Source organism: Apus apus, chromosome 2 (assembly GCF_020740795.1).
Source record: "Apus apus isolate bApuApu2 chromosome 2, bApuApu2.pri.cur, whole genome shotgun sequence".
Taxonomy (NCBI): Eukaryota; Metazoa; Chordata; class Aves; order Apodiformes; family Apodidae; genus Apus; species Apus apus.
Genome location: NC_067283.1, coordinates 2532069 through 2556452, shown reverse-complemented (window position 1 = coordinate 2556452; position 24384 = coordinate 2532069). Strand labels below are relative to the sequence as shown.

Here is a 24384-nt window from a genome sequence, read left to right as displayed (position 1 = left end):
GACCCAGCTCCTCACCTAGTGGATCTGTGTGAATGTACCGATTGGAGAATTTGCTGAATCTTTCTAATCAGCATGGTCCTGTAACCTTTAATCATGCAAATAGCTCATTGTCTTCAGTGCAGTTCCAGACTTGCCAGCAAAAGGCTTGCAGGACTGAGTATGGAAAGGAGAACTTGGTTTTGTGCTGGCACAACAAAGTTTCTGACAGTTATGGGCCTGAAGATGCATCCTTCCAAATAGATACTTCTCCCAAGTTAACTGGGAGGAATAAAAGGTTTTGAGCTTGCATATTCCATGGCTGAACAAGTTTTTTGAGTGGACAATGTCATTCAGGATCTTAGCAGATACATTGGTATTTCCTGCTTCCAGACAAGTGGAGGCTACCAAAATGAGTTAGATGGAAACTATCCTCCCCAAATGGGAGGTGCCCCTCCCCCCTAAAAAAGCAATCAACCAAACCAAACCAAACCAAACCAAACCAAACCAAACCAAACCAAACCAAACCAAACCAAACCAAACCACCACAACCAAAAAATATGGCTCAAAAATCCCACAGGAATAGTATGTTTATCCTAAAAGGACCAACTTGATCTTGGGAAAAGGCTGAAAGCAAATTGTCCAGCCTTCAGTTCAGCATCATCCAGACCTGATTCACAACCTTGGTCAGAAAGTCTGGTCTCCAGCAATTTCAGGTAACTGTGTGAGAGTGGTTCAGTTAAAAACCTCTGCCCAGGACAGCACCCCACAAGAAAGCTGGATGTGTTGTGCACAAGCCACAGTGGGTGGTACAACAGTGAGGACACAAATGTCTTGTGTGACTCAGAACAGGGTTCCGTACCAGTCAGTGTTGATGGTGCCCTTGGCTTCCTTACCCCTTCCAAGCCTCCTGCCATCTACCACAAGCCACAAAACCTTGTTCTCCTTAACAGTTCCAGTGCTCCCTGACAACATTAAGACTTTCTGTAAGAAACAGCAAAGCCTCCAGAACAGGAAAGACCAAAATGTTCAGTCACCCACAGTCCCAAGTGGACACCTTTACCCCAAAACTTTCGCTGTTCCATGGCTGACAGGTGCCTAAGTTTCTGAGCTCTTTGAAAGGCTTTTCAGGATTTGTAAATGCCTTTAAAGTTTTCACTCTTATTTCAGTGCAAGCTCAAAGGAGCTGCAGAAATCTGAGAAGTTCCTCAGATTGGAATGCCTGGTTCCTGCCCTCACCAAGGAAGTCGGAGCTGCCATGCCAGAAAGGAGCTCAGTGGAAATGCTATGCATCATGTAAGGATTGGTCCTTGAACTCTCCAGCAGCAGGCTGTGGATGAGTCATGAGATTCATTCTTTAGGAACACCTCCAAGCCCATTTAACCCAAATCTTCATTTCAGGCATTTTTATGAGGTCTTCTCAAAGGCTCAGCCGTTCATGTCTTCACAGGGAGATAGTAGGGCTCCTGATGTATGTGTTGGTATGTGATTTACCTCCGTGGGGCACTAGACTTGCAGTGCACACGTAGAAGCTGTTAGATATGCTAATATGGGAACACAGGCCTCATCTTGAAATCTTAAGTGTGGATTAGAGCAGATGAGTCCTCATTTAGTTTTCCAGCACAGCGGCGGAGATAAATCTGGCTGCTCCTTTGCAGGGTGTTAAAGGGGGATTTCCTGGTGGGTGGGTCTCCTCAGTGGGGTATTATTGTATTGACAGTGGGGCGGGAAGGAATGGATTAAGCAACTGGCAATGGGATATGGAGCCTTTGCATGTGCTGACAATAGGTATGAGCTGGGGAGGGTGGAAAGCTCTCAGTAGGCTACAGGAAATCAGGTCTGGTTCCTGGCTTGTTCCTGGAGACCACACCATTACTCTTCAGATGAGCTTTACTGCCCAGAAATTCAACTGTGGGTCCCATGGTGAGTATGTCACCAATGACCAGCAATAGGGCTCAGGTGGTGTGGACACTGCTGGACATCCTGGTGTGGAAGCCAGTCAGCCAGGGTCACCCATACACTGCCCAGTCCTACAGTGGAGCAATTCCAGTGCTGGTAAGAAATGTTACCCTCTTCACATACCACTGTCAGGTCCCAGCATCCTCTTAGCTTTCTTGAATATGTGCAATTTTCCTGCTATGTTTCTTGACCACAGTGAAGATTTTGGCATGCTTTGTTTCTAATCTGCATGCTTCATCTTCTATTCTGGATAAGTAAAGGTGCTGTGAGCATCTACATCAACTTTGGTTGCAATCTGGAGGATTGGTAGGAGCCTGCAGAGAGTTCAGGACCTGAGAGCAGAGCTGAACAAAGTGGAGATAAGTACGGATTTCCACTTCACCCTGGAGATGCAATCTTATTTAAAGAGGAGAGGAACTAGAGGGATTCTTCAAATTTAGAATCATAGACTCATTAAGGTTGGAAAAGACCTTGAAGATAATCAAGTCCAACAATCCACCCTACACCCTCTTGACCACTAACCCATCTCCTGAAACACCACATCAACTCATTTCTTTAACATGTTCAGGGACAGGGCCTTCACCACCTCTCTGGGCAGCCTGTTCCAAGGCCTCACCACTCTTTCAGTGAAGAAATTTTCCCTAATATTCAATCTGAACCTCCAATGGTGCAACTTGACCCCATTTCCTCTGGTCCTATTTCTAGTCACCAGGGAGAAGAGGCCAACACCCACCTCACTACAACCTCATTTCAGGTACTTGTAGTGGGTGGTGAGGTCTCCCCTCAGCCTCTTCTCCTCCAAGCTGAACAGCCCCAGCTCCCTCAGCCTCTCCTCATAAGACCTGCTCTCCAGACCCCTAAACAGCTTCGTTGCCCTTCTCTGCACCCTCTCCAGCACCTCAATGTCCTTCCTATACTGCAGTGCCCAGAACAGCACCCAGAGCTTGAGGTGTGGTCCCATCAAGGCTGAGTATAAGAATATAATATCAGGGCCTGCGTTTGCCCTTATTTTACTGCTTAGTGTAACATGCCAGCCTCTGAAGCTCCAAGTCCTGTGGAGGATATTTAACTTTAGAAGCAAAATGACCGTGATCTGCAGATTTGTGAAGTCTCACAGAGCTGCTTAGAGATCAAGCACACAAATGAAGAGCTCTCAGCTGGTAAGCCCTACACAAAGAAGGTGCATGCTTCACCCTGGCGGGTTAACTGCAGTTGGCTAAGTCAGGTTAAAATGGTTTTTAGGGCAAGGCAGTTTGTGTGTTAGTGCAGGTGAGCAACTTAAGTTCAAGACAGTTTTGGGTATTAGTTTGGGTGAGTAGTTTAAGTTCAATCTGTTAAGGCATGAGTGGCTTCCCCAGAAGCTTCTGAATCACATGTGGCTTTCCAACATTTTGCATATGGTTCTTTGCCCTGGCTATGGCATGTGGTTGGTTGGCAGTAGGGCTGTGTTGTGTGGGGGCTAGAAGCATCACTGGGCTGTATTACTGTGGGATGTGGCTTGCTTGCCCAAGTCAGCTCCAGAGGAGCCACCATCATCCTCTGAGGTAGTCCTAGTTCACTGCTACCTTGGACTTTCTGATGTATGTCACATGTGGCTCACAGAATGAAGAAGATCCACCATCCCACACTGAGGTTCATCCCAAGCTGTCTGATCTCAGTCAGCACCAAGCCTAGATCTTCCAACATTTTCAGCCAGGCTAACTGGTTCACTTCCCCAGTCTGACATAGCAACACTCTTCTGACAGGGCTGATGGAACCAAAAAAAAGTCTAAAACATCAAGAGGCACAAACCTCACAAAAGAAGGAGCAGCCCTGGATTAAAAAGTGAGCAGTCAGCCTCAAGCTTCTCAAATATCAGAATAACCAGCCCTAGCTAGAAAAACCTAATATGCTTTCAGCTTTTGGTCAACCATGTTAGTAATCAATGCCATAAAAGAGGCCAATACGTGTAATTAGTTGTTCAGAGTGCGTGATGCAGTGACCTCACTGAGTTGCAACACTGATGATTACAAGCTCTTCTCCACTGGAGCTATAATGCTGATACGTATATTTCTAAATTGCATCTTTCCAACTCTGCAGATTTTGAACAACTGCTATTTTGTAGCCAGCACCCGTGTGTGAAACTTGTGCCAAAGTTGTGATGGTGATTATATCTGAGCTGAGTTTTATCCATTTATAAAACATCTACATGGAAAGTCAGGTTAAATAGGGAGATATGTTTCAGTATCTTAAAATAAAATAATCTGCAAAACAAATCCCTTTTTCACTTTTTCTTCTCTGTTCTTTTTGAAAAAACACTGACATAAGTCAGGTTGAGTTAAAGATTTCAGGGAAGTCACAGTAGCCTGAACATTAATAATGAATAAAAGTATTAATTTCTGACAGGACAGGAATATTCTGAAGGTTAACGGTTGGCTTTGGTTTTGGGTGAGTTTTGAACTTTTGCATTTTATTATCCTTACATATTGATTATTGATTATTAGGTATAGTTTCTGAAGCTTTGGAACAAACACTGGAAGCCTGGAACTGAAAACCAAGATAGTGCTTTTCTGCTGCTTGAGAAGTTCAAAAGCTTCAGTGTCCATCTGGGCTCTTGGGAATCAACACAAGGCAAGACTCCATTGTCTTGCTCAATGGAAGAATGAAGTATTGCATGATAAAACATTTGTGTCCTCTTCAACTCTTTCCTGGTCCAGAAGAATCAATAGCACGTTATGGGGATGTCTTTGGACCAGGATCATAATTAATAAGGCTATAAACAGAACACTACATAATCTTTTGTTTGCCAGGGTCTTGCCTTCAGAAGCTCACTAAGCCATCTCTGGTGTGTTCAGGTGCAAGTGATGTGCACGTAAACTTCTGATTGAGAAGACACTGCTCTGGTGATCTAAATACAGAGAATAGTCCTCATTTCAGATGCTGGGCACGGGTGATGCTTCAATTACAAATCTCACCACAGTGCTGCCGTGTTGGGCACAGACTGAACATCTAACATAGACTGGCCATAGCTATCTGCCTCTCTTGAGATACATCTGTGTCTTCAAACTCATCTGTCAAGGAATCTATATCCAAAAATGCAGTTTGGAAAGCAGACTGAAAATGTTGTATGAACAGAAACACGTTTCTCCACTCAACCCAACACCTCTAAAATACTTTTCCGTCTTCTGTTTCTTCTCTAAGAAGGATCTGTGCAATTTCCTGTTGAAGCATCTTCATGACAGGCCTCAGTGTTTATAGCAGGGGAGAAAAAGTCACAAATCTGGGGCCTGTCTGTAACAGCTCTCATTTTATAGAGCTGTAAGGATGCTTTAGGAATTTAGAGGCGTCCTTAGCAGAGCACTGCTAACGTTTCATTCTCAGTTAATCTGGATTTAGGCAGCCTGTCAGAATGAAGGACAGTATGCAATATCTAAGGGTAGTAGTGAGGGCTAAAAAATCACATTTCCATATTATAGGAAATTCTGATTTTTGGTTCTGTGTGGGGTTTTTTTTTGTTTGTTTGTTTTAGAGTTGAAAATCAGATGGAAAATATGAGAGTCTGAATTTTTCCATGTGATGAAAGACTGGAAAACAAAATATATTTTTGGCTGTTGAAATATTTAGTCTTGTTAGTGTCAGAATTTTTTTTTTTTACAAGATAAAATAATTCAACTTCAACAATATTTAAGCCCTCCAATATTCTATAAAATATTAAAGTACAGCAGTGCTGCTTTGATACCTGACTGACTTTTTTTTTTGACATAAGATCACATCAAATTTAAAGAAGTAAAATGGCTTCTGTTCAAGAACTCAAAAGAAACTATCTGAAATGTACCAAAAAAGTAAGCCAAAGCTGTGCATTTTTGCCTTGAAATTGAGGGGGGTCCTGCAGAACCACCCCATCTGGTTGCAGCTGCCTTTTCTGATGGAATACTGGCCCAGAAAAGAATTTTTGACAAGATATAATATCTCCTAGGTTGGATCTTACATGCTTAGCCTAAGGGGTCTGCAACTATTTTATGGCTCCGGGTAAACAGAAAAATCTGCTTGTGTCCTCCCCAGCCATTCTCACTCCCACAGCATCCCTGTAGCAACAGCTTCCCTGGGAAAGCAGAATTATTAGGAGAGGATAAACCGTAATTATTAGCTATCATTTAATGTGACTTAGCACCTGCAAATAATGGAGAGGAAATTGTGTCAGATGCTTAGTCAATGAACTGCAGCCAACCAGGAAGAGTTCCGTGAAGCATTACTGCCCTGTCCATCAAACTTAAGAGCATAAGTAAACCAATATAACTACCTAAATTATGTTGCAAGAGCTACAGGGCCCTGCACATGACCTACTTTGGTATCACTCTCTTTGAAGTATCCAGTTGTTTCTGTGGTGCATTTCATGGAAAATGGAGATGCGGAGGAAGGAGAACCTGCTCCATTGCTCCCATCACAGCCAAAAGCAGAGCCAGAACCTCTCTTTTCTCTCTTGCTCACTGTCACTGGGCTGGGCTGGGTCTGGAGAAGCCAGCTAAATGGCATGTATGCTTTGAAAACTATTTTTCTTGTCTAGGAAGGGTGAGATGAGTCAAATCGAAAGAAAAAGTGAGACACTCTCCGTTCCTCCACCCATGACCCACACCCACCCTTGAGTTCATAGAATCATAGAATCCTAGGGGTTGGAAGGGACCTCGAAAGATCACCACCTGAAGACGTGGATAACTCTATGTTTCCCAGGATCTGATGACCTCTCAGGCTTTCTGTCTGTGCTTTACCATCAGGTTTTACAGACAATTACAGCCAAAGCTCCAGAGCCTCCCTGAGGTTTGCTATGCCACCTTCTAATTCCTAAAAAAGGCTGCCCAAACCAAAAGAAAGCCACAACAGTTTCCTCCAAGTCCTTCTATAAAGCATATCCATACTATGACATATCTATAGACCACTTTTATGGGCCCATCTAACAGTGATCTGCTGTAGCCAACATTCTTCAGAATCATCTCAGTGACCCATGGGAGCACAATGAAGATGAGCAGGAGACAGAACACCATGCATCTGCTTTAGGTCTTGGGGTCTACTTCACACAGTCCTTAGCTACTCTGGCTTCATACATCTCATGATGTTTTCTAAAAAAGTATCACTTCTGTGCATCGTCCCTGCCTGCCCATGAGTAGTGGAAGTCCCTGCTTACTTCACCTGGTTGCTGCCAAGAGTGAAGCTCTCTGATTGGTGACTTTATATCTCTCAAGACTTTGGAGGCCCCAAAAGCCAGCTTACCTCTTGCTCCTGCTTTGTCTTCACCACTCAGTCTTAAGTCAACTGTTCCCTAATCATTCCCATGAGCACACTGCTCACATGCACAACAGAAATCCGAAGACAGTCATAAGAACTCTTTCAAATCATACCCTCTCCTGGTGGCTGATCCCTGCCTCTTTGTTAATTCTACAGATCTTGGGTGATGAATCTTTTTTTTTGAAGGATCTGCTACCTGAGAGATGGGGATGAGGGAGCAAGGAATAGGAAAACCTGATCCATCAAGGCTCATGCAATGCACCTTAGCAGGGAATACAGAATCCTAGAATCCCAGAAGGGTTTGGGTTGGAAGGGACTTTAAAGATCATCTAGCTCCAACCCCCCTGACATGGGCAGGGACACTTCCCAAGAGATCAGGTTGTTACAAGCCCCATCCAGCTTGGCTTTACTTGCTGATTCTTTTGACATGCCAAGCTTGTGCATGCTGACCTATCTCCAGCCTCAGCAGCTGCCCTGTCTGCTCAGCAGGAGGCAGCCCCATTCCCCTGTCATGCAAGCCCATAGTGCAGAAGGAAGCATGCAGGTCACCTTTATTTGCTGTGTTTTTCCCCCTGTTGTCCTGCTCAGGGAGGGGTCAGAGGAAACTCTCTGCTTGTTATACAGGGATCCAACCAGATGATCCCACAGCCCTTTCTGGCCTTCCGATCCCTGTGTCTATTCAGCACTGCCAGCTCATAACGTATCTCACAGGAAAGAAAAGCCACATTCAGGGGCTTGGATCCCTCTTTGTCAGGAGACTTTTCTCCTTTTGGCTGTTAGGTACAGAGGAGCACGGGCAGACAAATGTCAGCAAACACCACCCTTGCAGACCCAAGGGTGGTGCACTCAGGGTTCAGGACCTATCAGGGGTGACACCCACCGTCTCCTCCTTACCCCCCTCTCCGCCCCCACCAGAAGCCTCGATGAAGGCGACCAAGCCTTCATTTCCCTCCCTGGCTCCCTTCCATGCGTGTGTGTGTGTTTGTGCCGCCCGTTGTGCACCCAGGGCTCATTTGGGGCTGGGATTCTCCCGGGACAAAGGGATGCTAATCAGCTCCCTCTGCTGTTCCCTTTTGTCTAGGACCAGCTCCCACGCTTGGACTTGGCACTCTGGGATGCAGCAGAGGGAGCTCCTTGTTGCAACCAGCCTGAGCCCACTTGGGGAATGCAGTGTACCCAGCAGGGAAAGGGGAGGAAAGAGAAGGGAGGAGGGGAGGGAGATAAATCTATAGCTCGACTCAACCCCACTCCCTGCCAGCCCGTCACATTGTGCCCCAGGCAGAAACTTCCAGTGCCTCCCACCGCCGGGAGAGACGCCACCGGTTATGTAGCCATGGGCTGTCTTGTTCCGTCTCCCCTCCCTGATCCCCCATCTAATGTTTTAGTCGCCAGAAAAAATCTCCATGTCAGGGTTGACAGATGAGGGGTGGTGCAGTGGGGGGTAGATAGAACACGGCAAGCAAAGAGGATCGGCTCTTGGCACTGCTGCTGTTTCCTTTTCACCATTGCTGCTCTCCTGGGTTTGCAGCCTGCCTCTGGGTGTTGCCTGTTTACAACTGTTTACATGGGCTGTCTCATCTCCAGAGAGCTGTACAGATGCACGAGAGCCAGATCTTTATCCCAGGATCACTTTGCAGGCAGGTGATGAGGTCAGGGCCTCTTGCTAAGAAGCTCAGAAAACACTTGAGCCCGCAAAACCCAGGCCGTGCTCAGCATCCTGTTTGCACTGGGGAGGGAGAGACAAATGCAGCTAGATGTAATGCTAACCATAGCCTTCTGGGAACTTTCCTGCTGTACCAGAGGGCTGTCCAGTGCTTGTCCTTCAACACCTCTAAAGTCACAAGAGGGTGAAGTGACCTCTTCTGATGGTGATCTGGTGGTCCAGCAGATACAACAGTAAGAGAAAGAGCTCCTCTATTACCTCACTGGTATCCTGCTCCCAAAGGCTGAAAGATTGACATGTTAACAAGTTTCCTCAGCATCTCTGTTTGCTGCCATTGCAACTTGCAGCTCTTGCCAAGGCTCAGTAGAAGCTGCTAATCCCCCAATACTGCTGTGGGCTACAAACCAGAGAAGCGGCTACAGCTCATTTAAATCTCCTCAGACTGCATTTCCCCCCAGTGCTGCTGCCTGTATGGATCTAGCTAGGTAAGAGCTGATTCAGTAATGCTGTAACCATGATTATGGACTGTTGCCTGTCTGTGGTCTGGAGGGTGGACTCACGCTGGTGCTAATGACTGTCTCATCTCCTGCAGTAATCCCAGTGTCCAAGCTCGATTTACACCAGCACTAAACACAACTGATGCTCCTGTCTTGAGCCAGGATCTGCAAGTCCTTTTCTCAGCAGCACTGGCAAATCTCTGGCCTGCAGTATTTATGCACCTTGACTGCTGAGTGGAGCTTGCATAGTCACATTTTCAATCCTGATCCTTCCAGTTTCCTTCCCCATAGTTACAGGGTAGAGTTTGTAGATCTCCGTTGTTGATACCAGGGCAGCTGCCCAAATTGCCATTAGCGGAGAGGTAGACGGGGTGTGGTTGGAAATCAGATCCTCTTGGGAAGAGTTTCATGAGAGAGAAGAGAGTACCTCCTACATGTAACTAACCTCCTGGATGGATCAGTATCTTGTGGCTTTCTGCTCATGCCTTACTTTATTGCAGAAGTGGAGAAGTCTAATCCAGAGCAGAGAAAGGGGGGGAGGGAAGCATTTGGCACAAGGACGGCTGAGATGCCAGAGTGCCATCAGGAAAATATGATGAGGTTTGCTAAACACATTAATTTTAAATCGTGCAAGACATTATGAGATGGGATTTTGCCTGAAATAGCAAGGCCTGTATTCAAGAGTCCAGGAGATTCTTTTCAGTGCTGTGCTCTTGCATTAGTAAAACAGCCTCTCCAACAGAGGCTGGATGTCAGGACTGCTTTCTAGCAGGAGGAAGATGGGAGTGGGAAGTATTTGCCCCCAAACTGGGCCTCTAAGAAATGCACATGGAAGTCTAAGCATGTAGCCCTAGGCTCCCTCTATAGTCAATGGAGAGAAATAAACATCTTCGTATGATTCATGTTATCCCGAGATAGGTGTCTAAGATAGGTCAGATGAGTTGCTCTCTGGAGATGCCAATTGCTCTCCACTGACTACAAAGGGAGCCTGGGGTGACTAGCTCAGACTTTGCCATCTAACTATGGTAGATGACATCAGGCCTATCAGAGAGCCCATGGAGTGATATTGTTACGACACCGTAAGGAAAAAATACGGAGGAGACTTGTATCTCCCAGGGATTATAACTGAATTCAAAAGTCTTGTTCTTATCTTCTTAAACAGAGGAAAAAACTCCAATGGATTTCACTAGACACAAGGTGGACTTTCTCATCTCATAATAATTTCTCATTGTTAATAGTGATAAAAAGCAGTGATAAAACGCAGCTACGTTTCAGCTTTCTTGAGATAAAAGACATGAGGCTTATCCCCAAAAGGTCTAGAGTATCTTCAAAATAAACCCAGTCCAAAATAAGCCTAGCTGCAAAGTTAAGAGTGCCCAGCATTCCATATGAAACTGGATGTGACTTGAATACCATAATTGTCATCAGCTAGACATATGCCTGCTCTGCCCTTCACGTGGTCCCTGGGAGCAGGAGTCTTCTCATCAAAAGCCAGTCTCCCAGGATTCCCTCAGTGATTGCTGGAGAGATGTAGAAACTTTAGGGTGTGAATAATTTAGTCCTAACTGTCTAGAATATATCAGATGAATCATGCCCTAGAGGACCCCAGCATCAGATGGAACTCCTTTGACCTCTCTTGCTGTCTGACATAATGGACCCAAACTTTTGCTGACTTACTGCTTTTCTGCAGGCCTTTTAACTTTTTATAAAATGTAATTAGCAAAGAAAATACTCAGTCCTAGAAGACTTATTCTGAATCTAGCAAAGAAAAATGTAGTGGCTGGTTGTCAACATCAAAGCCATATTGTGTTAGAAATGAGGAGACCTGTAAAAGAGGAGGTAGACAGATTGCCTATCTCTTGATGGTATGTCAAGGCAAGATGTCCTTGGGGAAAAGATGTCATAGTTAAATCCAGATTTTGGTTTTGTTCCAGAAGTCTTGAGGTGAAATTCTCCAATCTGCATCATGCAAGAAGTCTTCTTGGATAAGCTGATAGTCCTGACAGGCTATAAACATGCAGTGTGGGGAGGAAAGAGGCATCTGAGACCCAAACCCCTCATATCTCTTCCAGTAACATACTAATAAAGCTGTTCCTTTCCATTGCTAAGTGGCCTTCAATGAGATTATTTGATACCATTTTGTGAAGGACACTCTGCCATGTCTATAAGACATTTTTACCTGCAGGAACACTGTGAATGAAGGTAGTAGAAAATCTTTAGGCTTCATGGTCTCCCTAGACAGGGTGACAGGGAGATACCACTCCATCCCATCCCACCTTGATTTGAATTGGAAGTGCTGGAAGGCAAGACATCTACCCAAATGAATAATGAAAGAATCAAGTGGTCTCGAATATTCCACATTTCGTTCTCTGCTCATTCTGCTAAACTGCACAGACAAGATCTGTATCAAAAAGGAAACATCTTTGCTGGACAGGAACAGGGTTGACCCAGGAGGCCACAAAGAGTGGGTCACTCCACCGCATTTGTGGCTTCATCATAATACCCTTCTAGCAGTGCTGATGGCCAGCAATTATTACTGGAATTAATTTATGTCTCCGAGCTCCCACGTCACCCGTTAGGCTCTCATTTGTCCAGTGGGGAATTTGATATATGTCCCCAGAGGGCACATCCGACGGGCGCAGACACTTGACAAAGCCACGGGCCGCGCGCGCACCCGCCCCGGCTCCTTCACACCCCCTCGCGCGCCGGCAAACGCCCCGGTGGACAAAAAGGGACGGGGTGGCTTCCCGAGGCTGCACCAGTGTTAAACTCTAATAAACAAGCCCCCGTCGGCGAAAGCTGAAAGAATCCCAGCCCTCCCCAACAAAGCATTTAATCCAGTTTGGCGTAACCTTTGACATTATTAGGGATCGCGGTGACCCTAATCCAATCAGATTGATTAACTAAAGCAGAGACCCCATAAGCTGACCCCCCTCTGGCCTCTGCTATTTAGTCCTGACCAAACAGTGGGAGAGACGTGCTGTATTTACACCACAATGGGTCCGCGCTGAGAACCTGTTTCATTACAGAGAGACTTAAACTCCCATTACTCCATCAATGTATCATTCTTCAATAGTTCATTAAAAGCTGCTCCTCCACAATAACTATTAACCATTTCTCAGTCCAGCTGGCAGGTTTAAAGCCCCAGCCAGTCTTTAGCAGAAGGAGGTGGGAGTGAGTGAAAGAAATAGATAGACAAGGGCTCCCTTTTTAAATTTAAACCGACTGGGGGGCTTAAATAGTTTGAGGTAGTTTACTGTTGTTGAAGTGGGAGAGGAGAGGGAGGAAACTTTTATTTTGGCTTAATTATGTGCTGAGGTCCTTTAAAGAGACAGACTTATGATAAGCTTTTATAGTATAGCTTCTCTTGAGATCTATTAATATTTCTGTCCAGAGGGGTTTCCAAGGGAGCTGGCAGAGTATTGGGAGACTATAGAATACACCACAACGTAGACATGAGCAGCATCTTCAGTCCACAAAAGTTAAAACCGGGGCAAAAGACACGATTCCCAAGACATGGCACTTAAGGTTTACATGGAAAATACCTGCTAGGTTGCACCATTCACTTTCTGTTGTCAGTGATGGCATGTACCTCTATGGCACCTTCCAAAAATTTATCCTGTATATATTTAAAGGCAACGGCAAAAATCCTCCCTCATCCTTGGGGAACTGAAAGAATCAGCAACTGCCTTACAAACAGCCAGACCTCCCAGGTAAATGGCTGGACACAAGCTGTGGCTAAGGTGATCACTTAAGGTTATGTGGCTATGGCCAAAGTTCTGGTCTGCTCCTTCAAACAATACAGGTGAAGAGACAAATGAGAACAATTTTTTTCCTCTAGAAAGTACTCTCCTAGAAAAGTTCAAGTGAAGGATTCTTCCTGCTGTACAGTAGTTGAGTTTTGAACTTCTGGAAGACTAGAAATTTTATGGACTGTGAACTGTAGCTCCGTATATATAACTGATAGACAGATAGGTAGGTTCAGGCAAAGGGAAAGAGATCAAGCTCACTTCTTTTTCTATATAGACATCCTGAGTTTTTTTGCATTCCAATAATTTAGGGTACCCAAGCTACCTACTGCCTAGTGCTTTTGAAGAAAGACCCAACAGTGGCACCTATCTGAATGGTTCTTCATGGAGTTGCACAGATGCTTGTACACTCCCAAGACCAAAAAGGAGGAGGAAAACCCTCTTCCAACAACCCTGTACCAATTTGCCCTCCTGCTAATGTCTGAGTTGTTCCCCATGCAGTTAGCACAGCACAGGGAACAGTTATTCTACAGCCAATGACAGGAACTGAATAACTGGAGAAGATAGGGGACTTCTGCTCTTCATATGTCCTGAGTGACATATGAAAAGCTAGAAGGACAAAGGACCAAGCCTGTCAAACATTGCCTTCAAACAGCAGTAGGTCTGGATTGCTTGAACATCACCACTCCCTTGGTATTGGGCTCATTAAACCCACTTCCATGTAATATGTGGTCTGGCTATGGAAATATTAAATATATATACATAGATACATATATATGTATATATATACACACACATATATGCATGTATGTATGTATATATATGTGTGTGTATATGTATGTATGTATGTATGTATATGTATTTATTTGTAGCTAAAAGATGTGAGATTTCTTTCCATAAATAGGCTGGTAGGGAAAAGAGTCCAGTTTTAGATGAGATAGCAGAATATGGCTCTTAATGGGACCAGAGTCTGGTGACAGTTTGGCATAGCTGAATCAGAGCTCAAGCCTAGCTCTGAATAAGCAATGAGATAGCAAAGCAACAAGGACAGCCCAGACAGTGAGGCAGCCTCAGTGAGATTTGGACCTAGAAAGTGTTTCCTGCAGGCATTAAAACTGGTCCTTTTCAATTGCAGATAGTCACGTAAGGCAAGAGGGAGTTGCTTTGGTGACTACGCTGGTTTATGCTGAGGGACGATGTTTCTAATGAGAATCTGCAGTTAGATTTTGGGTGACTTAAAGTCCAAGCTGCAAAATAGAGTTTTGCTTGCATGCTTGTTTGCTTTCTCTCTTTTTCTCCTTCTCTCTTTCTGGGTAGGAGCTCAAATATGTTCCTACCCTGGGGGATCTGCCGCACAAGAATGCGACTGAGCTGTTTTTTTTCTCCCCCATCCTGCTGTAGGTGCAGTAAAACTGAAGGGTGGTTTGATTCTCCCTCAAGGAACAACATTCTTCAGTTATGAAATCGTCCCAACCTTCTTTCCTTCTCTGAGCCCAGCTACTGAAAGCCTGGACTCTCAAGCAGGGACTGACCCTTTGTGTTGACACCGTTGTGAGATAAAAGTATTTGGCAGCCTGTGGAACTGGGGCTCCTTTGGTCAGTGAGGAGGTGAAGATTATTTTCCATGTGCACAGGTTACAATGGCTACAGGAGATGTGGAGCATCTAACCCAAGAGCATCTGGGAGCTCCATGTGTCCTTGAGGACATCCAGCCTCATGATGAGTCAAAGGCATTGGGTAATGGGGTTCACTTGCTGCTTGTACCCAGTGAATGAGCTTGGACAAATTACATTGGGCTTGTGCCTATGGGAAAAATATTCAGTTTGGCTGTGCTGGCCTAATTCAGCCCGTGTAGTCACCCAGGGTTGATGTACCCGTTAATGACACACATAGCATTGTGGTATGACACCTTGATACGAGCTTCAGTGCACCAGAGTGTGCAGATCTTTCAGGTGTAATTATTTTGGGATGATCTCTCACCACTAAACCCAAATAGTGACACCAGGCTTAATACAGTGTCTTAGCTCGCCAGCTCTACAGGTGCAAATCCACAAACTGAAATCACCTCTTCTCCTGCTGAGTGTACATAGACTCCTGTCCTGGCTGGTGGAGGCTCTGCCATGATCCAAACCAAGGCTTTGCTTTCTCTTGGCTGCCATATTTTTCCAAATTCTTGCAAGAGGAAATACCCAAGTTTCTTCTGAGTAATGCAGCAGGGGAAGAACAAATGAAGTCCCTGTCTCCAGATGGAAGCATGTGCCTCAAGGTGGGTGTAGATAAGCTACACACAACAACTCAGAAGATTCCCTGAAATTATTCCAGATGCTCCCTCCTCTCCATATGAGGCCAAATGGTGTTATTCCAGTGTTCCAGACAAAGTAATTCCAACTCTCAGACTGTCAGGGATCTGTAACTGTTACTCTTTTGTAAAACCAAAACAAAAAAGAAAAAAAAAGAGGATTTCCAAGCCTATTCTGCTGCTGCTCTCCAAAGAGAGTATCCCTGCACAGGACACCTGGAATTATCACCTGTGCAGGAACAAAACGCAAAGTGATTCTGCCTCTTGGATTAACTCCTTTGGGCTAAAGGGTAAGGCAGAGCTTGGCCCAGCCTTACTGAGCCCAGCAGGAGCAGGCTGGACTTTAAAAGGCACACTGTAAAGACAATGAAGCATGAAACAGTTCTTATGGGCTAAACTCCAACTTTCAGGGCAAAAGACCAGATACTCAGACTTAGTCAAATCTCAGATCCCACTGCATTTGACAACCATCAACATGTTCATAAACAATGAAAGCAGAACCATTAATAGGTAGCAATTTCCTCAGGGCTTCCATCTTCAGTGTATCCTATCACATTATCAAAATTGATGTAATCTGATAAGCCCAGCCCCTAGGAACCACCCCCAACATCTCACCATTTCCCCTCTGCAACATCAAGAGAGCTGAAAATGTGGCATGAAATGCCATGGGGTCAGAAAAGGAGCCAGACATCCAGCTTGACCACTGAAAACACAATAATCTTTTGTGTTCCTTCCAAGAGACATAGAATTACTGGATAATTCATGTGGAAAGGAACCCTGGGAGGTGTCCAACCTCATGCTCCAAGCAAGGTCAGAGATGACCCCACTCTCTGTGCACTGTCAAATGGGGCACTTCTCAGTTCTACCAGGTCACCTATACAGTCACATTAGAGATCTGAGGTAGAAATAGTGGCTGCCTGTGGACTGGATGTTGGCTCTACAATGGAGGTGGTGGGTAACCATCCTCCTTACATAGGGGAAACACACATGTACTTGCTGGGTCAAGTTTGAACTGCTTGGAGGGTGTCCTGGGCCAAGAAATTTTTCCCTGCCTGTGTGACCTGTCTCCTTTATCAAGGTCAAGTCCTATCTCTAGCAGTGCATTTTACATGACATTTTATCAGAAGCAAATGAGGTCACAGTAGGCTTCTCAAGACCTCTGCTGCTATTCTATCATGGGTGTTGCTGTTGCCAAATTCATAGCACTGCACTCACCTTTATCTAGCACGGGCCCAAAGATGGCCAAGCTGTCATTGACAGTCGTGCAGTTCCACCTCCTCCCTCGAAATTGGTGTTGGCACTCCTGGATCCCAATCTTCACACCTTCTGCTACGCTGGGCATGATCTCCACATAGTTCCGACAGAAGCGTAGCTGCTTGGGTACCAGTCCTGGGATGCTCCCACAGAGGATGGGCTGAGTCCCCAGGGAGGAATACTGGTGACCAATTGCCAAGGACCTGGTGAAGAAGCAAACAAAAAAACAAGGGAAAAATGTTACAGTCAGTCTAGCTTTTACTTTTGTTCACAAGAACGGGGACAGAAAATCAACATCTTCAGCTCCTCCTGTTTTCCCCTCTCCAGAAAACCACCTTTCCACTATTATCCCTCCCCAAGACAACATCATCTCTCTTCTGAAGTTCTCTATAGGCCCAACAAAGCAAGTAACTGTACCTTTAATATCTTCCTTCCCTTTTCTTCATCCTTTCAAAACCGTAACATGTTACTGTTCTGCTTCTTCCCAAAAAGGCTCAGCTCATACAGTTACTTTCCTTTGCAACCAGAGTCAAACCTGTATTTCTTTCTTTGAAAGCCAAGCACTCCAATACAACAGCAGGTAGGTTTATAGGAAATTTTGGCAGCTGAGGGAGTCCAGGGATTAGGCAGTAAAAAGCTATACAAAGTAATAATGCCAACAGTAGAAGACACCATGCCCCGTGTCCTTGGAAAGGGAACACCAAAAACTGTCAATTGTCTTACAATTCAGCAGTGTGCTCTATACAATTGAACCTTACCAGGTAACTTCTGTGCACTGACTCTAATGACCCACCAGTCTGGACCTTGAGAACTTATAAAACCCAACTGCGAGCTAAAAGCTGTAAGAATGTTACATGAGCTCACTGTCAAAAGCAGTTACATTTCTTGTACTCTCAGGGGATGGAAATCTAACCCTGCTAAGATAGAAATAACTTGCAGGAAAACTCTCCTATGACTTAACCTTCCCAGGTTGCCCAGGGAAGCTGTGGATACTCCATCCCTGAAAGTGTTCAAGGGCAGGTTGGATGGGGCTTGGAGCAACGTGGCCTAGTGAGAGGTGTCCCTGCCCATGGCAGGGGGGTTGGAACTAGATGATCTTGAAGATCCCTTCCAACCCAAACCATTCTGTGATTCTGTAGTATGGGTCCAATATCACTGCTATTCTCCTGTCTAAACAGTGGAACTCGTGTTACTGGAAGTACTCATGCAGAGGTACATGCAAGTTGGGAACGTGTCTGGCTTATTGGTAACAACCCTGAAAGTTAAGTCTAGAAAAGATTTCTACTGTTCAGCAAAGCATTTCCACACCTGCTTAATCCAAACACGTGCCTTGCAAAGCTTAATGCTGGGGTTAAAAATCAGTTATTAGAAAGGCTGCCTGTGTCTTTCTGGATATTAGTTTAACATTTTCACTTTGCTTTTACACCAGTTTCAATTTGGGAATTTTCCAAAGCAGGATTGTATTTTCACAAAGCAATGCCAGCTTGGTTCTGCTGTCACAAGGATATGGAGAGCCTGCTTTGACCATCAGCCTGTGAATTGTTTTGGTTAAAGTGAGGAGACTAAAATAAATTAAAACCCAAAACCAAAACAACCCAGCAAAACTTGAGTGCAAATTCTGTGCTCAGCCAAATGGAAGTCTGTTGAAAGGAGTGTCCATGAACCATTATGTTGGTTGAAGCTTTAGAGACAAACAAGTCAGCTATGCACAGAGATCAACAGATATGTAGCTAATTAGATAGATTTTTAAAGCGTTTTAACTGGTGCTTCTAATAATAACCTTGATTACTAAAACTGAAGGGATTTTTAGAGTATAATTTCCTTTTCTTCTAATTAAATCTCTTGATTGGCTTTTCTCCTCAGCATTAATGACAAACAGAAACCTGCCTGGGCAGTGTGTATTTCTGTTTACATTCATTTTTGCTATGTGGTTTTCATTTGGGAACAGCCTGGTGAGGCTGAATTATCAACAGGGCACCCAGGGAATCAACCTTCTCTTACTCTGACCTAAAAAGAAGTGCAAGAATTGTATCATTGCTGGAGTTCATAAGACAATTACCTTGACTTTAGCACTTCTCTAGGTTAGGATAAAAATATGTTTGAAAGTGTCTGTTATTTTTCTGGGAGAAGGATCCTTGCAGCCAGTTATCTCCCTTCCTGGTGGCTACCTAGTCAAGAAGGGACAGAAGTGAAAAGGAGGTGGACATTCGGATGGTCAGGTACCATCTCAGTGGCTTTGCTAACTGTGTGTAGATCAGGCTTTACAAATTGGTCCTTTCCAAGCAAAGGAGACAAAGGAACATCTATTTCTGGATCCCAAATGTCTCTAGACAGGAGTTTAGAACCAAGATAATCACCTCAGTCAAGAGCGTGTTCTCCAGTAAATGAACTTTAGGTGGACAAGGTAGGAGATGCTTGGAAAAGCAAAGGATTTTCAGCTGAATATCTAAACATTTTTGAGAAGATTAGTCTTCAATAAAGAGCACAATTCATCCTACCCCAGGGAGGGAAGATAAGACAAATAGCATCAGCTGCCCTCCAGAAGTGCCTCTCTCTTTACACTGCATTAAAAGAGGGAAGAAAGTGGCTCACACTGACCAGGAACTGTGTTCATCTCACCTATCTTCTGATTTCTGCAACATGGACGTGTCCAGCTGATCTACTCATCTCAGCCTGCTTTTGTAATCACTAAGTGGAGAGAAACAGGCACTTCTAGGGCACGATTCATCTGCCCCATTTTAGACGTCTGCTTTGGGATGAGATGAATCATGGCCTTGCCTCCATTGACTGTATTGGCTAGACTACCAAGACAGTCTGGATGACGGGTTGAGAGGAATATGTCTGCGCTGTGAAAGTCTCCAGATGAATCATGCCATGATACCAAACCACTGGGAGAGCTAAGTTCCTTGCAAAAGTCCCACCCAAGAAAGCTAAATGCTGCAGTGAAGCCCATGCAAAGAGCTCAGCTGTAGGAAGGAGGCAAGTTCCTGCAGCAGCCTGCAGGAACTCACAGGAGAAGGCCAAGGAAAAGACCTAGTTGACATGTTTCCCCCATCTAAGGGGCTTGATGTGGGTTTTCTTGAGCTTTAATTTAATTCAGGAAAAAACTAGTGGCAGAAAAGCATCTGTGAAATGGAACCCATACCAAGCCAAAGGGTGTTTACACTTTACACACTGTACATCTTTTGCTTCATTGTTAATTTGTATATAAAACACTGGATCACGGTTTCTGGACTAAAGACACCTTCTGAAACTCTGTTTCAGGCTTCAGAGGACTTGTTGAGTGCATTGTCCCTATGGCTTTGCTGGGAATGCAGTCTTAAGGTGCTACATCTCCAAATCTCAACCCATTCAAATCCCTGAAGGCTGGGAGCTAGGAGGTATTCACAGATGTTAACTTTAGGCTTGGGAGCTAGGTGGTCCTTATCTCTATGAACAATAGGTAGAAATAGATTTCTTAATCGAAACCTCCAGAGAGGAGCATTAACTTTGTTCTCTGAGTCATCTTTTGGAAAGCAGTTTGGACACTCACTACACAAGGAGTCTGGGGTGGCTACTTACAGTTTCTAAAGTTAACTTTGGTGGAAACATCTGCAGAACTTCCCCTCACATCAACTAGAGTCACTAGCATCCACCCCAAAGCTTCCAAAAGTGCTCCCTTCAGTTCTAACCAAGGACAAATTATCCTCTGAGTTAGAATCCACTTCCTGTAAGCTCCATCCATCATGTTGTGAAGCCAGGAGGACTTTCTTGAGCTATTTCAATAGCACCTGGATGAAGCTTTAGGCTTCCAGTCTCATAAACTTCAATTTATGTTGACAGCCAAACTATTGCCTGTTTCTATTGCTTTTTAGTGGTTGCTGAAACAGTACAGTGAAAGCACAAGTTCTAGTAAGAGGAATTTACAAATTGGTGCCCTCAACAATTCATTTCCGTTGCTGGGAAGATCATCCAAGATTAAAGAAAACAACAACAACAACCAAAACCATGTAGAAATACTTCTAATTGCTTTTCACACTGCTCCCTTCTCAATACAGCAGGGAAACAGTCACACCTTGCTTTGATCTATGTTACAGTCTGCAAAGTTTAATCTGCAAAAGACAATCTCCAGCAACAGTCTTGTTCTCAAGGCGTCATCAGGCACTGAGACAGTGTCATGCAAATTTGGCATTTCATGGAGGAGTGTGTAGTCACTTGACTTTCAGCTGAAGATACAGGGTGGAATCTCAAATAATCTCTCCATGTGCAGTTCCTCTGCTGTTAAACACAGCACAGGCTTCTTCCTAGCTCACTTGCAGACTCTGGAGTGTGATAATATCTCTCAGAGCACCCTCTTTTGGTGCCCACTTTGCTTCCAGCTTCCAGATGTAAACACTCTCTTCCTCTCTCTAAAGTCAGTTTATCTTTAGGAGAACCAAGCTCTTTCTGCTTCTTGTCATTTTCATTGATCATGAGAGGTGAACCTTATGAACCTTCCAATCCTCCCCTCCCTCAAAAAAACAACAACAACCTGACAACCAAAACTTTTAGAAAACATTGGGAAGGTCTATAAAGATCAGAATCTCATTCCAGTATTACACAACTCTCTAGTAGCTCCCATCATTATTTTTTATGTTTCCAATAATTAAGTCTGTCCTTTCCATTTTCCACTCTCCTGCAATCTGCTTCTAACCTGTCTTCTGCTTGTGGGTGATTTTGAAAATGTGGTGTTGAGAAATCAGCCAAATGTTGTCAGTTGTGGTCTAACCAGGCATCTGCAAGTTTCTGAAGCACCAACACTTCCTGGATGCATTGACACCAGCTTCTTCTTTTTCACTGGAGAATTTGTGAAGCACTCCAGATCACAAAATTGCTCATCCCCAGAACAGGTACAGCTCAAGGAAAAGGGTCAAAGAGCTGCTCTTTTCAAACCAATTAGCTTTTTCTTCCCATTAGCTCAGGAGGAGCCATGAAAACTCTATTCTCTATGTCCACAGCCAAAGTTCGTGGCTTATCTTTAAGTCTTGCATGCCCTGGAGTGTTTCATTCAACCTTCAGTGAGCATTTTTCTTTGCCAACACACCAAGAGAGCTCTTCATTTCCCTTATCTCAACCTATCTACTCCTTCAGCAGAGCTGTTGTAAATAAGTACCTGGCCACTTTCTTAATTACATGTATCCTACCACTTGGAATGGACACCCCAATCAGTTTATGGGGTAGAAATATGCAGGAAATATATGCTCATAGCTTTTCATAAAACGAGATGGCTTCAATCTGGATGACCTTGCTGTTCAGCACCACTCTACTGACTTTGCAAGGTCCCTACCTTCTCAGTATGGCTGTCCAAAGTCCTCAACACATTAGTAGCAGCATGTAGAGGTGCACAGACCTACTTGCTTCTTCCTGAATTCTGTTATTCTTGAACTCTGTAGGACCTCTGCTTTGTCCTTCAACTTGGAGAGGCCTTTTGCTGACTCCAAGTGCTGCTGAGAGCTTCCTCAGTGGACCTTTCTGGGGTCCCCAACGCAGGTAAAATAACTGCATTTATTAATGTTGTACAGCAAGAGTGTAAATTGCTTAATGACCCAGGATAAGACCCAGAAAGCACTTAAGTCCCCACTGAATATTGAGAATTGACTGCTCCTTTTGTCTTGCAAAGATGCAAAGTGGCAGCCAGTCCTGCTGCAGAAGTCAAAGTATTTCCATATGCTTATAACAGAGGAGATTTATGTTTGTTTGCAGATGTTCTAGGTTTTCTTCCACACCACTCCCTTTGCATGGGATCCCCCAAGAGAAGGGTGTCACACCTCCTCCCAATCCACTCTCATCATCTGTTCAGATCTCCAGAGGTTTACCTCACTCAGTTTTCTTTTCTCACCCATTTCCTCTGCCTCTCATTGGTGCCACATCTTACTCTTTGAAGCCGATTCTCAGCCACACTATGAAGAAGGGGACAAGTTGTGCAGAGTTGTCTATCTAAAAAGATGAACACTCACAAAACAGCCTTCATAGTATGAGATGAAGAGACTGAAATGCAAAAGATGGCTGGAGACCTCTTCATAGGTCTTGTTAAGCTATAAGGAAAACACAGCAAGGGTTGCCTCACGTCTCCTAACAGGAGGGCTCACAGGGCAGATCCTTGCAAGTGGTGAGTGGGCAGCCCTTTCTCCACCCTACAGCATCAGAATACACCACCCTCTCTGGTGTCTGACCTGTAATCCCCCATGGGCTGCTAAGCCTGACCTGCATGAACTTCATGTATCTGAGGCTGCCTAAAAATGTATTTGGGGAGAACTTAGCTACTAGGATGCTCTGAAATATCAAAAAAAGAGCAATTGCCATGAAAGGAAAATGGCACCCAAATCTTAGAATTATAGATAGTATCATAGAATGCCAGAAGGGAACTCAAGGATCATCTGGTCCAATCTTTCTAGGTAATACTATGGTTTATACCAGATGGCTCAGCACCCCATCAAGCTGAGACTTAAAAGTGTCCAACGGGGGTTGAATCCACCACTTCCTTTGGGAGACTATTCTAAGGTTTAACTGTCCTCATGGTGAAAAATTTACCTCTTGTATCCAATCAGAATCTCCCCAGAAGTGACTTGTGCCCATGACCACTTGTCTTTTCCATCTGACTCCTTGTAAGTGTCTCATGGGGCAGGATCAAGTCAGCCTTGATGCAGTTCCCACAGACCCTCAGTACACAGGGTTGGCATACATGACTGAAAAGCTATGGTTCCCACCTAATATGGACAACTGGAAGCTGGGAAAGATACCCTAGAACAGTTCAAACAGAGCTATACACCAGGCATAGAAGACGAGTTGAGCCTTCTGTGTCTTCTTTTACACTCCTCTAGCATACATCAATTCCCAGTCTCCATGAAACTCTTCTGTAGAGTTGAACCACCCGCCCAGTAGCCTGGTGGGTGAATGGACAGAAAAAGGAATGAATCTACATCCATTTAATGGCATTCTTTTTCACAGAAAGACACCAGTATTCCAGGATATTTTGTGACTAATTGTCTGTTTTCCTAAGAAAATGAAAATAGAACTTTTCACAAGGGCTTGCAGAGAAAGGACAAGGGGGAACGGATTAAAACTGGAAGAAGGGAGATTTAGGTTAGACATCAGTGTGAGGGTGGTGAGACCCTGGCACAGGTTGCCCAGGGAATTTGTTGAAGCCTCATCACTGACATTCAATGACAGTTTGGTTGGGACTTGGAGCAACCTGCCCGTGCAGGGAGGTTGGACCCTGGTGATCTTTAAGGTCCCTTCCAACCCAAACCATTCCATGATTCTATGATAGACAACTCCAGTATCTGTCCTGCCAGAATTCTTTTTTTCCAGTATGGGGGGAAAAAAAAAAAAAAAAAAGAAAAAAGACTAAAACCTACTGGATTAACTGTTCTTTCCACTTCTCCTGTTGGATAGTTCTGCTTCCATCCTAAAGTAGAGCACGATGGCTATATTTAATTTTTTTATTTGAATTCTTCTAACTCAGAAAGTTCATGCATAACTTTGTGGCTGGGTCTGATCCTGCAAACATGCAGGCATGGAGGTAACTTTTCTCCCATGAATAATTCTCTCACCCTTGCCCTGCATTTACAATAATGATGGTGGTGATGATGATGCAGCATTGTATTTCTCTAGCACCTTTCATCAGAGGATCTCTAAGCGTGGGACTCATCTCACCCGACTTTGACCATTTAAAAGTCAGGCGTCTCGGCCAAGTTAACTGTCTACTAG

General features: G+C 44.5%; 1 protein-coding gene across 1 annotated transcript in view; it reads right to left on the bottom strand.

Annotated features, from left to right (window-relative positions):
* WNT3A (Wnt family member 3A) overlaps window positions 1-24384 on the bottom strand; it is a 90287-nt gene that overhangs the window by 20975 nt on the left and 44928 nt on the right. The window contains exon 2 of the mRNA XM_051610772.1: window positions 16618-16859. Within this exon, the coding sequence (XP_051466732.1) occupies window positions 16618-16859 (242 nt within the window). The remainder of the gene's footprint in view (window positions 1-16617; window positions 16860-24384) is intronic.